Source organism: Mixophyes fleayi, chromosome 11, assembly GCF_038048845.1.
Source record: "Mixophyes fleayi isolate aMixFle1 chromosome 11, aMixFle1.hap1, whole genome shotgun sequence".
Classification (NCBI taxonomy): Eukaryota; Metazoa; Chordata; class Amphibia; order Anura; family Limnodynastidae; genus Mixophyes; species Mixophyes fleayi.
This window is the reverse complement of record NC_134412.1, coordinates 28,523,455-28,538,141: the sequence shown is the minus strand read 5'-3', so window position 1 is coordinate 28,538,141 and position 14,687 is coordinate 28,523,455. Positions and strand designations below refer to the sequence as shown.

At 40.0% G+C, this 14,687-nt stretch overlaps 1 protein-coding gene across 5 annotated transcripts in view; it reads left to right on the top strand.

The window, feature by feature from the left end:
- Positions 1-9,466, top strand: part of PPP1R12C (protein phosphatase 1 regulatory subunit 12C) — a 73,527-nt gene extending 64,061 nt beyond the window's left edge. For all 5 annotated transcript variants that reach the window (XM_075189733.1, XM_075189731.1, XM_075189734.1 and 2 more), the window contains 5 exons: positions 55-148; positions 2,514-2,618; positions 4,190-4,240; positions 4,632-4,682; positions 5,736-9,466. In XM_075189733.1, the coding sequence (XP_075045834.1) occupies positions 55-148; positions 2,514-2,618; positions 4,190-4,240; positions 4,632-4,682; positions 5,736-5,822 (388 nt within the window). In that variant the 3' untranslated portion in view covers positions 5,823-9,466. The remainder of the gene's footprint in view (positions 1-54; positions 149-2,513; positions 2,619-4,189; positions 4,241-4,631; positions 4,683-5,735) is intronic.
- The last annotated feature ends 5,221 nt before the right edge of the window (positions 9,467-14,687 follow it).

Genomic DNA, 14,687 nt, shown 5'->3' with positions numbered 1-14,687 from the left:
GTTCTGGACCACGTTATACATTCAGAATAAAGATTGCCTGTTCTCTGATTGCAGGGTAACAGACAGCGTAAACAGTATTCTGCCTTACAGAGCAGGGACATACTCATTTCAGAGGCACAAGGATGAGCCTGAGAAAAACTACAAGAAGGTACGTGGACAACCCCTCTGATGTTCCTCATTCACAGTGCGATTGTCTCTCTGCAATAAGAAGCATGTTTTTGTGTATCAATACGATTTAATCAGCGTGTTGAAACAGAATGGTTTATTAGTATTTAGAAGATTTTGTTTGGTTTGTGACAATCCTTTATATAGAATGAAGGTTCTGCTTTGTAGGATAAGAAGGAATGTGGTACCCACACTGCTGGGAGGCATCACTGTCCTAAACCGTGTGTTAGGCGAGTGCTTGTGTTGCTATGTTGTGATGCGCATGATATGCAGAGACGTTCTTCAGTAGTGGCGATCGGAGCTCACCTTCCTGCAACTTTTACTAAGTAAATCACTTTCACTCATTGTGCTTCTCAGCCACACCGGAGTGTTTTCACCGTCTCGGGATATTACACAGTTTTCTGGTACTGTTTTGCATTGCAGGATTCAACTAGATCTAGTGAGCAGTCTTTGGTTGTATCCCTGTGGAAGTAAACGGGACTGCCTGGGGTTATAAACACATCCCTAAATAAGGGCAGCCCTATAGGAAGGTGATGCACTAGGTGCAAGAGGATACCTAGTGGAAACCCCCTTTATATTAAATCAAAATGCACAGAAAATATCCCAGTACCAGCCAAATAGTCCATAGACCTGGATATAAAATATGAAAGGTGATGGAATAAATTGTATCATTGTATTATCCCTTTCTGTCAGGTGTCAGACAGTTTATTTGAGCCTTCTTGTTGTCATGGAACTATTGATGTCTTCTGCAATAAGTGTGAGGCCTCACGTCTACAGACACCTAAATCTCATTTCATAATGTGCTGTAAACTGCAAATACTCATGTATATAAAGGTTTATTACTTGGGATTTTATATTCATGGAGCACAGCAATTCTTTCCCTTGTAAATTTTCCGAAATTTAAGCTATAAAAAGCACTGAAGATTTGCTGTAATCTGTTTCCATGTTTACTTGGAAGTATGCCACCTTCAGTAATAAGAGTTTAGAGGAAACTAGTGGCTGTATGATGATCTTCCATGGCATGGCTGTGCTGGGTATCATACATGGCTGTGCTGGGTTTCATGTGTGCCTGTGAGATTGACTCTTATGCCTCATGGATGGTACCATAAGTTAATAGGTAAAATCACAATGTCCTTTCTTTAGGTCTCCTATCCCCTTCCCTGTCCCTCTTCACCAGTCTTAGTACTCCTCACCCTCCCTCTCTTTCACCCTCTGATCATCTTTCCACCTGCTCATTTTTCATCCCCCAGTCCTCCACCCCCACTTCCTGCTTTCTGTCTCTTGTTTGTCTGCCCCTCCCCTCTAGGTTGTTAGCTCTCGGGAGCAGGGCCCTCTTATCCTCGTGTCCTCCTTTTATTCCTTTCCTCTCGGCTACCCTACCCTATTTCCTCATCTCTAGGCCTCCTACCCTGTTTCCTCATCTCTAGGCCTCCTACTCTTATTTCCTCATCTCTAGGCCTCCTACTCTTATTTCCTCATCTCTAGGCCTCCTACTCTTATTTCCTCATCTCTAGGCCCCCTACTCTTATTTCCTCATCTCTAGGCCCCCTACTCTTATTTCCTCATCTCTAGGCCCCCTACTCTTATTTCCTCATCTCTAGGCCCCCTACCCTTGAACTCCTCTTCTCCCTTGTCTTCTTACCTCGCTGGCTTTAGTCCTGTTAGCTGCGCCCTCACTTTAGGGCACAGGTAACGCTTACTTTATTCCTCTCTCCCCTCTCTTGCTTTAGTTCTCTCCCCCTTCCACTCTCTAGCTTGTTAGTATTCTGCCCTCTACTTAGTCCTCCTTAGTACTAGTGGATTGATTACTTACTTCACTTTATTTCTACTGCCCTGTATGTTTTGTCCTATGCTCTACTGGGTTGATAGTTTACTGCATTGTGTTGTTGTCATGCCCTGTAGGCTGTGTCCTGACTTTGTTTAGTTTTCTCCATGCTCTGACACTTTGTGGCGCCTCATAAATAAACGATAATAAAAATAATCTCATGGTTTATGGTTGTTTCCGGTTTCATCCAACAGTTGTATAATTTGGCTTTCGAGTATTATTCCGCTTTAAGTTCCAAATGTAAATTTGGAAGTCTGAGCTTAACACTGAACCATGAACTTACAAATCACTGCACCCCCTCTGATTATCGCGTGTCTGTCTGACAACTATATATATAATAGGCTTAGGAACCTGTAGAGTATGTGCGTGCTGTGACTTGTAGTTCAACATCCACTGGATATGTATACATTGTCTGCCTCTGCTCTACAACAAGCTTTTAATCCTCTTTTATAAAAACTTGTCCTTATGGTGAATTACTTGATACGATTGTAGAATCCTGTATTTCTTCTGTCCTCTTCCACAGTTATATGAAGACTTACTGTCTGAAAATGAGACGCTGAGAGAGCAACTCCAGGAGACAGAGATGAAACTCACCCAGATAAAGCTGGAACTGGAGAGAGTCACGCAGGTAGACCTGTGCAGTCTGTTCTTTGTCCCAGTTTACCTGTTGGCGTGGAAGGTGTTTAACCATGAGATCACTTTATGACACATTTTGATCCACTGCCCAGTTTTTCTTCATTGGACGGAGGATGTTATTTTATGGTGGTAGTCTTAAAACCACATTATGTAGTCACAAGGCACAGCCGCCATTACACGTTTATCACAAGGATCTAAAAATAAATGGCTTTTTCCTAATGCATATAATCTGTTTTTGGCACATTGATTTTGGGCAGAGTTATGTCACACTGTATTCAAACAATTTTGTCCATTTGTACTTAAAGAACTTTCCCCTCTCCATTGTGGCAAATGAATCTGGTATCTTTCATAAAATACAGAAGTGGAAGTTGCTCAATTAACATATAGGTTCAAAGCAGGTGCTTGAAAGGGTGGTGTTATCCAAATAGAAACAAATACACAACCAAATCCCCATATCACCAACAAAGGAGTTGCTATTTATAGTTGTACATAAACATGCAGAAATCTCAGTTGCACACTTTTGCAAATGTATGGAAAGCCACCCGTCACGGCACTTCTGCTATTATGGTGGCCCTAACGCTAAACAGTGAGAGTACCTATTTTTTGGCCATACATATGTGTTCTTAAATTGAGAGCTAACTTACCAAGAGGTACCAAAAACTCCTACAAATAGCAATACAGCACCAGCACTCCCCATCTGCTACTGATACCAACATGTCTCTCAAACAACAATGCAGAAGTGGAAGTTGCTCAATCCATTTTCTAGGTTCATAGCAGGTGCAGAGCTCGGTGAAGGCAGACAACAGCCAGATTTGGTGGTCTTCACAAACAGCTTGTTCAGTGTTCTGTCCACTCTGGACTTTTCATGCACTCATCTTCTACACAGGTATTACTTTGACAGATCAATAAAATGTTGGTCTAAAAAGTGAAGAGCTCAGCAAGCGATTGTCTTTTATTATGCACCATGTTAGTGTAGCACATGTTTCTCCTGGGGCTGTGTGTGTGTTGTTATTTCGCGATACGAATCAGGGATCCCTATGTTCATTCTGCTGGTTTCTCTGTACGTGTGTTCACCACACATTATAACATGTTAAAGAATATGAAGTCTCATTTTCAATGAACCGTTAATTGTTAAGATTGTAGGCAAGTAAACTTATTGCATTCATGTAATTAATTCTGTTCCACAACTCCTGAATCCTGGAGATCCGTGGACAATAATGTCAGTGAGCATTGTCTTGTGAGTAGGCACAAAGTATTGTTCACAGGGAGGGAAGTCTATTGCAAGGATGTCTATAGACAATTCAGTGTCCGGTTTCATTCTATTTGAGCCATAATCAATCAGGTCAAACGGTTTTATTTTTATTTTAGTTTATTGTTTTCCTGGTTTGTTTATATAGCCGCTTGAAAGGATAAGTCTGTGTATTTTGGTTTGCCCCATAACCCCATCATCTTCCGGTTTGTTATTGATATGACTGGAGATGCATGGAAGAAAGCATTGACCTTTCTGTAATGAAGCTCATTGCGTTATCCTTCATTAACCGTTTTTTTTCCCCTCCTCTCCAGCGACAGGAGCGCCACGCAGAGAGACCCGCTTTGCTGGAACTAGAGCGTTTTGTACGTATTCAATTGTCACGTGAACAAAGTATAGATCCTGTGTTTACAGTAGTATTCTCGTACGTAAGGTAGATTTACATATACAATGTGAAGAGGTTGTGTTTATATTTTGAGGGAGCCTGTTTTGTGTTGGTGTGTAATGTTTTTGAAAGTGATAAAAAAAAATCTCTGAATGAAGAAAGATGCATTGTCGCGTATGTGTAGCATGTAGAAGACTACGTAGATATTATGTGCATGAAATAACAAATAATGCAGTTCTCAGGGGTGCAGTGATGGCTATACCTCTAGATTAGATGGTCAGGATGGTCTCTCTCCTATGTGGCAGAGTTATTGTCCCTTGTAGGCAAGTGACAGACACTTTACTCTTTCCCGGGTCATCTCTCCTCCTTAGGAAAGAAGAGCGTTAGAGCGTAAAGCAGCTGAACTTGAAGAAGAGCTGAAGGTAATGCTGTCTGGGCGGCTTTTTTTTTTTTTGTTTTTTGTTTGTTTTTGGTTTTTTGTTTGTTTTTGTTTGTTTTTGTTTTTGTTTTTGTTTGTTTTGTTTTGTTTTTTTTTTGTTTGTTTTTAATTGTTCTTCCTGGTGTTTATTGTAGTTGTTATAGCAATTGTCTTTTACCTATGACTACACACAGTTACTCTGCAATATAATAAACCAGTGACATTTATGCATAAACACCTGCAATTAATATCTGTATGTGGTGAGAGAGTCATTGTGTCATCTGCAATCTATGTAGTAGTGTCATGACTTCCGTGTAGTTTATGAGGTTCTTTTACAACACGTCCACATTCCGTGCCCTTCATGTAAGCACTCTCGTTGGTAGTGGGGTCATTTTAAAGAATCCTTTCTGACTTTTTAAAACATTAAAGTATACTCCTATATATATCCGTATAAGCCGTGAATCTTGATGTCATCTGTTCACCGTTCATTAGGAAACCTTGTGTTGTACAAGGATATTAGAGGTCCCCTCCGACTTGGCCCTTGGCTTGTGACCTTGTGCCTTTATATGGTCACAAAGCTCCTCAGTGACTTCTAATGTCCTTATAGCTTACAGTAGAGAATATATTATCTTTTATATAATTTAAACAGGACAGATAGATTATATTTCCCTAGACAATGTTTTTGGTAAATAGGTCTTAATATTCAATTTTTGTTCATTCCTTCTATTATTTTTTTTCGATTTAATAAAATTGTAACATCACATTCTGTTTTCTTCGACATATCTAGGTGTAAAAATCCTGTCTTAAGCCTCTTTATACTGTGTCAACTTACAAAGCTATTGCTTACCACAAACGCAGATGTTGGCCATTAGTGGCCCAAAATGCATTTGAAATTCAGTCAGTGTGTTTTTGGTTTTGTTTTTTTTGTTTTGTTGGGTTTTGTTTTTTTTGTTTTGTTTTTTTAAATTCTTGTAATAAGCGCTACAGAATATGTTGGCACTATATTAATAAATGATGATTATGATTCTCCTCCTAACTTTATAACCATTTATTTTAGGTCCTCTCTGATTTGAAGGCAGACAATCAAAGACTGAAGGATGAAAATGCAGCCTTGATACGAGTCATCAGTAAACTGTCCAAGTGAAACAGCAGTGACGGCGGAGTATTATATCATTCAGACACTGCAGATCTTGCCACGGAAATCTCGACCTGCCTGGCCACAAACAGGCGTACAGGTCCTGCTTTGCCAAATATGCGGTCCTGCTGGATTTGGCAGCTGCTGCAAAGGAACTTGCATTGGGAACAGAAGTGACGTCTTTGTTTGACATTTTGCTGCACACACTGGAGCCAGACTCTCAGAGCCAGCGACCCAATCCTTGTACAGCCAGAAAATCTGACATCCTAGTTTATAAAATAGTTTTATTCACTTTTTTTAATGTATATCTATAAATATATCTGTATATCCATATGCCCCCAGGCGATGGCAATGTCATCAATTAAAGATGGTGTTCAAGGACAAGTTGCCACCCTTTCGTATAACTAAACCAATTGCTCCATTTCTGAACCCATAAGTTAAACAAATTATCTTTTGGTTATGAGAACCATTGGACTTCTTCGCTTCTTACTTTAACTGTGATAAACCCCTCTATAGCCACTCCAACAGACTTCTTATTTTCTACAGAAAACCACTGATACACCCATCAAGCAATAACAGAGGACCATCTTCAGACAGCAAGTCCTCACCATGAATATATATATACATGTATTACCTACTCTTATCTTACGCACACTCAATTACCGTATGTCTGCAGGCATGCACTAGGTGATCCTGTAGAACATTAATTGCAAGTTTTAGGTAAGAAATCCCCAACCGTTAACACTTATGTGTGTGTGTGTAACACATCGTCAATGTATCTTTGAATGTAGTTGTATGCACTTCAAGCTTTATGCAGTTTTCCAGCTTGTTAATCAGTACACTGTTAATGCCTTTATGCTGCGTTGTCCAAATAATTCAATGTTGACTTCTGCCAAGTTTTGTACTGAAAAGTCGAAGGGAGACTCTTCACTTTACCGGCACCACATTGTTGCAAAGATGCTGATATCTCGTCTCCAGCCCAAGTCAGAGTTTACCGTTTCCAGAGGTGTCATTCGTTTGTTCAGACTTATTTTGTTTTGGGTTGTTTTTATTGCCTGTGCGAACCACTGTGACACCACCACCACCACCACCACCAGAAAGCGGCTTTAGTGCTATCCCGTTTGTATGTTTAAATGTAACAGCCCCCAAATAGAATGTAGGAATGCATCTGTAAGTTTGTCGTAGCATTATTGTTGCTCGATAATGTGAAAGAGCAGGTGTGAAATAAAATAATAAAAAAAGCAATGCTTTTACTTAGTGTACCCATTGCCTACTTGCGGTACAGGCAACTATTTTGTGTGCTACATGGCTAAGTATAATCTAGCCCTGTGCTAAGCCAATATTGGTGATAATGCCGCCAATCCGTTCAGTAGGAACAAATGACACCATTGAAGGATGGTGCATTTTGTCACTGGATGAATATTGGTTCAGCCCACAAAATGCCTCTATTGTGTGTAGTAGAAGCAAACGGTACACGTTAAAGAGTTTAGTGTTCCTTTTTTTTTTTTTTTGGTTGTTTTTTTTATTCCTGTTCACTTTCAAATTTGTATGGCCTTCTGGAATTTGAATGTTGTCTATTTTTCCCATGTAAAGACATCCATACAGTTCTATTACAGTCATATATATATTTTTTTTAAAAACGAACTGTGATGGTTTTAGCTCAAAGAGAATAAGAATATTTCCATATAACATGGCCGAAGTAGATTTAATTTAGTATGTTCAGTATTATCTTGCATTGAAGTCTGTGTGATAGAGGTAGAGGGTGTGGTGAAAAAAATAATTTGCAGTATTTACTTTTTAATATTTTCTGTCTGTCTAGATCTGTTGAGCAGATCTTGTCAGATATATTTAGGAGATACAGCATCAACTGCAGTAGGTTCTAACATCACCTTTATAGCATGACTTGGGGTCCGAAATTGTGTCTGGTTTACTCACTATGCATCCAACTGTACCCTGCCAATCTTGTGAAAGGGAAAGTGTCACGATTTGTGATCGTATTATAGATGTTTGTAGCAGGGCTTTTATTGCTAAATAAAGCAATTATTATAATTGTGTTGGTTAATAGCCTCTCCCAGCAGTTCAGTTATACGGTGGTGACGTTTGCTTACGGCCCTCAACACAACGCTCTAGACTACAGCGTAGAATTTGGAATTAATCGACTCCAGTATGATTTTAAAAAGCAGCATATGGTGGCGAAGGTTAGTACATTGTATAGCACCACAGGATATAGTGTAGGAGAGCTATAATATCGCACAGACAGCACATGGTTTGGGACATCCCTGGTAAATATTAATAAAACTTCGCCCGGGGCTTGCGTCTTTTCTAGCTCAGACCAACAAATGCCCACAACACGAGAGCGTATGTGGCGTGTACAATGTTGTAACACTCAGTGTGACACACCGACATCTCCTGGCAAGCACAGTATCTGTATAGATCAAATACTGAAAACTGTGCAATTTTATATATGTATATATATTTTTCTGGTTGGGGAAAATGCCAGCCAAGCCAATCCTGTTGTGGTTTTTGTTTTGCTTTTTTGTTTTTGTTTTTTAGTGAGTTCTTTAGTGTTTTTCTAGAATTGAGCCAGACTGCGTGAAGGTTGAGCACTGTGTCCCCTGCTACCTCTCCCGCCTCATATCCCTGCTACTATGCTGCATTCTGTAACTACATAGCTAGTACCGATCTAACAAATGTTCAGGAGCCGGTCACTTAGTGGTATCAATGGATGGTCGCATCCAACCAACCCAGCTTGCAGTAAGCCATCCTCGTTTGTTTACCAGCCTACTGTGCTAATTGTGAGCAGTAGAACCTTAGAGCCTTGAGCTAGCATGAGAAAAGTTAGGAGAGCTTGAAGTCAGTAACTTGTATTTCTGCATTAAGGAAAGGATAAAACACCCACTGTATCTAGCTTAATTACAGAGAAGCTAAATAAGTTTAATAGATACAAAGCTACTCACTTAAATTGTACTTGTGATGTATTCTAGGAGGGCAAAATACATCAATCCATTTAGACAAAATACTACATTAGGTAAAATGTATTTGTTCCCATAAAAGCATGGTGGTATATAATGTTAGTATCTGGCGATACTGCATGCTAAATAAACTAGACTTTCCGCTACTGGATATGGGGATTATGATGCTCAGGTTATTTGGTCGTTACCTGGAATCTGTAGCTGCATGTGCCATCTATCGCTGCGCTCCACCCACTTTAGTACCTAGTATTACTGCCAACTCTATGCCAAGGTCTGACCCACGCTTGGGTGGGTCACTGTTGCTTTTATGTAACTTGTGTTCTTAAACTGTGCCATGCCACTTCAATGACTAAAGAAAAACAAAAAAATATGGTAAATGGCAAAAAAAAAAAAACCATTAACTAAATGACATGTATCTGTATATAAGGAAACGTATTTTATATACATAGTGTCGAAATGTGCAATATGCATGGGTTTTTTGTTTCTTTCGTTTTTATTTTTTTTCCAGAGAAATATAAATATATATTGTATTTGTTACAGCAGATACAGCTGCAAGTTCCTGTCCTCCAGGTGCAACACAGGTGTGAAATCCATTTACACGCTCTTGGCGCACCTCAAGGGGTTAAGCACATGAAAAGAAAATGAACAAAAAGAATTAAAAATTATATATGTTAAAACGTCTTGGTTTTTATTTTATTTTTTGTCCGCAGTACATTCTACTTTGTGTTGTGGCGGCTGACTGAAGTCAAGTAATCTGCCAGCTGTCTTATCTGTGTGGATAGTTTGTAGCCACGTTGTGACTCGTATTGGCTCACATTGCTTATATAGGATACGTAAGTGCTACAGTACGTGGAAAAACATTGGTTCGCCCAACTGTTCTGCCATGATTTTCCACTTGGTGTTATAGAATAGTGGAGTGGCCATTTTTGGCTTTTAAAAGTTTTAGACCAGACAGTTTCATCTTGTAAAGCACAGTTTAATTAGCAGAAAACAGTGTGCCAAAATACATTCTAGAATATGAATAAGTTAAAGCAGAACTTTGTAAGGAGCAATGACCCACAAACCCATCTTGTACTGTTTAAAAGCTGCCGATTTCTTCCCTAATGTTAATAAAAAATACAGCTACTTTATTTTTTTCTTCTGAAAGCGTGGCTCAAAGAGAGGATGACTGTTGACAGTCTAGCTGGATGTTGTCTTTGGCAGGGCTTTCCAAACGCAGTACTCATGGCCACCTAACAGTGTAGATGCTTCAGGTAACTAGTGAAGTAATTGATACCACTGTGGATCTGTTATCTGTCAGTCAGTAATGAAGAATACACCTGTGCTCCAGCAAGGAGATATGGAAAACATGCACTGTTAGGGGCCGTGAGGACTGGGGTTTAGAAACCCTGGTTCATGACACTGCCATTCAGTTTTAGTATGACCATAAGGCTGTATTTCAAATAACATTTTTATTGAGTTTTACAAATGCAAATACAGCAATACAAGTTATAAAATGAACAATTGAGCCAGGCATACATCATCATCAGCTATTTATATAGCGCCACTAATTCTGCAACGCTGTACAGAGAACGCCTATTAGTCTCTGCCACACTGGAGCTTACAGTAAATTCACACATGGGTCAATTTGATTTCAGCCAAGTAACCTACCACTATGTATGAAAAAGGTATCACTTGGAGGAGCAAGAGACAGAAAATATACACATGTGAGGCATCAAGAGATTCAAATGAAGTTCTGCATGATCAGTACTGCAATTGGAGAAAGAGAAATAGAGGGAAGAGATGGGAGTCACTGTTCACTATAGTATATTGATATAAGTGAGTTATATGAGCCAAGAGGGGGGGGGGGGGGGGGAAGAAGCGTGTTATTCGGTCCAGGGGTTTCAGACCCCAAGTGAAGGGGACAGGAGTGTGATGCAAAATGCTTTTAATGTATTCCATTTGGTAGACCTGCCAGATGCAGTTGATAATGGAAGGAGGAGGTTCTGGGCCTTTCCAAATAGTGCAAGCTGTCACCGCACTGAGTGTGTGTGTGTGTGATAAGTTTTTGAATGTGTTTAGGGACATAGGGCAAGGAACGAGGTAGTAAGGTATGGAACAGAGAGGCAGGAAGAGAAAGTTGAGTAATGGTGTAATTTTTAGGCCAGTCCTCGAGTGAGCTTTTCTCCCATGTTGTCCTCCCATTTGAGTTCATGTGGCTCTTTGGGGAGACGTTTATGTTGCAAAATAAGGCGATAGAAAGTGGAGATAAGACCTCTAGAGGAAGAGGGACAAGAGGGGATATCTGGTGGATGTCTGTCATATTGGAGGGGGGGGGGGGAGCGACAGGACGAGAAGATGCAGTATTGATTGTAGGTCCACAAATGAGGGGAAAAGTTGAAAGGGGGTTATGTTCTTAAGAAATCTAATGTCTGGTTGTATCCAGAAAGGGAATTGAGTCAGGTGAGTGCCGGGAGAGGAGGAGGAAGAATTATTCCACCAGCTTGTAAGCGAGAGTGCTAGGGGGGCTGTGGTGAGGTTTTAGCCACAGGAGTGAGACAGGAGAATAAGTGTTGGAAAGAGCAGCTTCAATGTCAAGCCAGACCCTGATGCCGTGAGGCAAATGAAGGAGGACACTGGGTGAGATGTGGCTTGGTAATCTCTTTAAGAAAATGGGGTACTCTAAGCCTTCCATTCCAGTGGTAGTCAGTTTAATGATACTCGCTACCCTGACAGCGACTACAATGACATGCCAATAACGAAGAAACTACCCTGACATGCAAAATAAAACAAAACGTCTTTTCATGACACAAATGAAGTAATGTGACAACCCAATGTATTGCTGACTGAGGAAAATGACATTGTGTCAAAACGCGACTCCTCGTTGCACCAATTCTTCTAGGTACACTTGCACACAATTTTTGAAGGTACTCTGCACGGAGGTTGTTCCAAACATCTTGGAGAACTAACCACAGATGTTCTGTGGTTGTAGGCTTGCTCAAATCCTTCTGTCTCTATGTAATCCTAGACAGACTCAATGATGTTGAGATCAGAGCTCTGTGGGGGCCATATCATCACTTCCAGGACACCTTGTTCTTCTTTATAATGAAGATAGTTCTTAATGACATTGGCTGTGTGTTTGGGGTCCTTGTTCTGCTGTACTGCTGTCCAGTCCTTCGGCAAACAAACTGCCTTCTGTTACAGCCAAATATTTCACATTTTTACTCATCTAGCCAGAGCACCTGCTGCCCTTTTTCTGCACCCCAGTTCCTGTGGTTTCGTGCATAGTTGTCGATTGACCTTGTTCTCACGTCGAAAGGTTGGCTTTTTGGCCACAATTCTTCCATGAAGACCACTTCTGGACAGACTTCTCCAAACAGTAGATTAGTACACTGGGGTTTTTATTTTTTTCCAGTTCTGAGCTGAAGCGCTGGAGAACGGTACAGTAAGACACCACAACAATACTGGATCTGACCACCGGGCGGCATTTAATAACCGTTAATAGGTTCACTGATTGACAGACCAGGTTGGCCCTATATTCTCAAACTAAGGCCTGGTCTTGTCATACTTCTTGTGGAAAACTAATAAGTTCCAGCTGAATTTCAGTATCAACTCTATGCAGATAATATCCAAATTTATCTATCCTCTCTGGATCTCTAACCATCTGTCTTGGCCCACGTTACGAACTGTCTTTCTGACATTTCACCTTGGATGTCCTCTCGCCAACTCAAACTCCAATCTTTCAATAACAGAGATAATAATATTCCCACCAGCCACGAGAAGTTACCTCGCTGACATCTCTATTTCTGTTGGTAACATAATGCTGAATCCTACCACACAAGTTCACTGCCTCAGTGTACTCCTTGAGTAAGAACTATTTTTTTTACCCACATCCAATCTGTCTCTAAATCCTGTTTGTATACATCTAATAAAACATTTCCAGAACATGCACATATGTCAATGCAAAAAACTTTAATTCATGCAGTCATCTCCTGGATTGATTTTTGCAATACTATCTTTACTGGTCTTCACTGACTCAGCCTTTCACACCTACAATCTATTTTGCACGCAGCAGCTAGATTGGTTTTCCTTGCAATTTGTTCTTCCACTGCAGATCTGCTCTGTCAGTCTCTAAATTGGTTGCCTGATTATTTTTGAATCCAATATAAAACATTTCTACTAACATTCAAGGCCATTAACAAAACTGAGCCAACATCCATCTTCTATCTTGTCTCAAAATATCTCACAACTCAACACATGTTCTGTACAAGATCTGCAGCTCTCATCCACTCTCATTACATCCTCACATTCCCGGCTCCAGGACTTTATCAGAGCTGCATGCAATCTATGGAATTCCCTCCCTGGCACAGTTAGACTTTCCTCTAGTCTTCAAACCTTCAAGCGGCCTTTGCAAACCCACCACTTCAGGCAAGCTTATATTATTCCTCAACCACCCTCTTAATCTCCCCAGGGTACCCTATTACCACCCTCTACACAGTCCAACCCTCTGTCTCCCTGACCAACATTGCTGTGAGTCATATATAGACCACTAAGCACTTATTTTTTTATTTTATTTGTTACCTGTCATAATCAAAAGGGAAGCTATACCAACCGCACTAGGTAGCATAATACTTTTCATATATATTGTACCAATTATACTTTGATCTTAAAACTGTTTTTTGAGTTATTTTTCTATAAATATGAACGGGAGGGCGCAAACCTTACACTTTTTAACATTAACATTAAATTGAAATAGAAACAAACAAAGAGTGTAATGTCAATGGGATGCTCCTAGGATAGTAAAAATGAAAAACAAATCATTAAAATTTCAATTATTTAGTAATTATCTCATCAAAATGACCCACTATGTATCTGGATCCCTATCCATTACCACCAGCGAAAATATTGAAAACAAAATATGTGCAAAAATACAAGGATGTGAAATTGTGTTATCTGTGAATTACAATATGCAGCTACACTGCTATGCTGTGTTTCTTTATTTTATTATTATATACATTTACTATATAATGTATCTTATTCACAATTATTGCTCTTTATATTTGAGTACAATAATATTATCATTTCCATTGATGATGATCCATGACGCTGTCCAGTGTCTGTATGGTTATACCTTTATGACCTTTTACATTGAGGCTTTACATCATATTAATTGTCTCCTTATGTGTCAGAGCCATTTACAAGTCTTACAAATTAATAGGTTGGTGTGTGGGTTTCAGACATTTATTTTATTTTTGGGTGTCACCCACTCAATTACACGCATACACTATTGAACTGGTCTATCCCTCCTGCACACTAGGAAAGGTTCTATAAACCATCATAGGGCAGCCCGGTGGCTTAGTGGTTAGCACTTCTGCCTTACAGCACTGGGGTCATGAGTTCAATTCCCGACCATGTCCTTATCTGTATGGCGTTTGTATGTTCTCCCCGTGTTTGCGTGGGTTTCCTCTGGGTGCTCCGGTTTCCTCCCACACTCCAAAAACATACTGGTACGTTAATTGGCTGCTAAAAAATTGACCCTAGTCTGTGTGTGTGTGTGTATGTGTGTTAGGGAATTTAGACTGTAAGCCCTAATGGGGCAGGGACTGATGTGAGTGAGTTCTCTGTACAGCGCTGTGGAATTAGTGGTGCTATATAAATAAATGGTAATAATAATAGATGGTGCGAGTGGATTGCATTAAACCGTAAATTTGTTAAAGGGGGGGACATCTTCGGCATATGTCAATGCGAATATCGCTAAAGTTTTTAGCTTTTTTCAGTTCAAGCCGTATGTTTCCAATTTCTGGGCTTTAAATACTTTATCTGAGCACACCTCTTTGATGAGCTTACTTAATGCCCAATCATATCACTCGCTACAAATCACTCCCTTCTTTTTACCTTATTAGGTCTCAGCCAGTTGCTTATA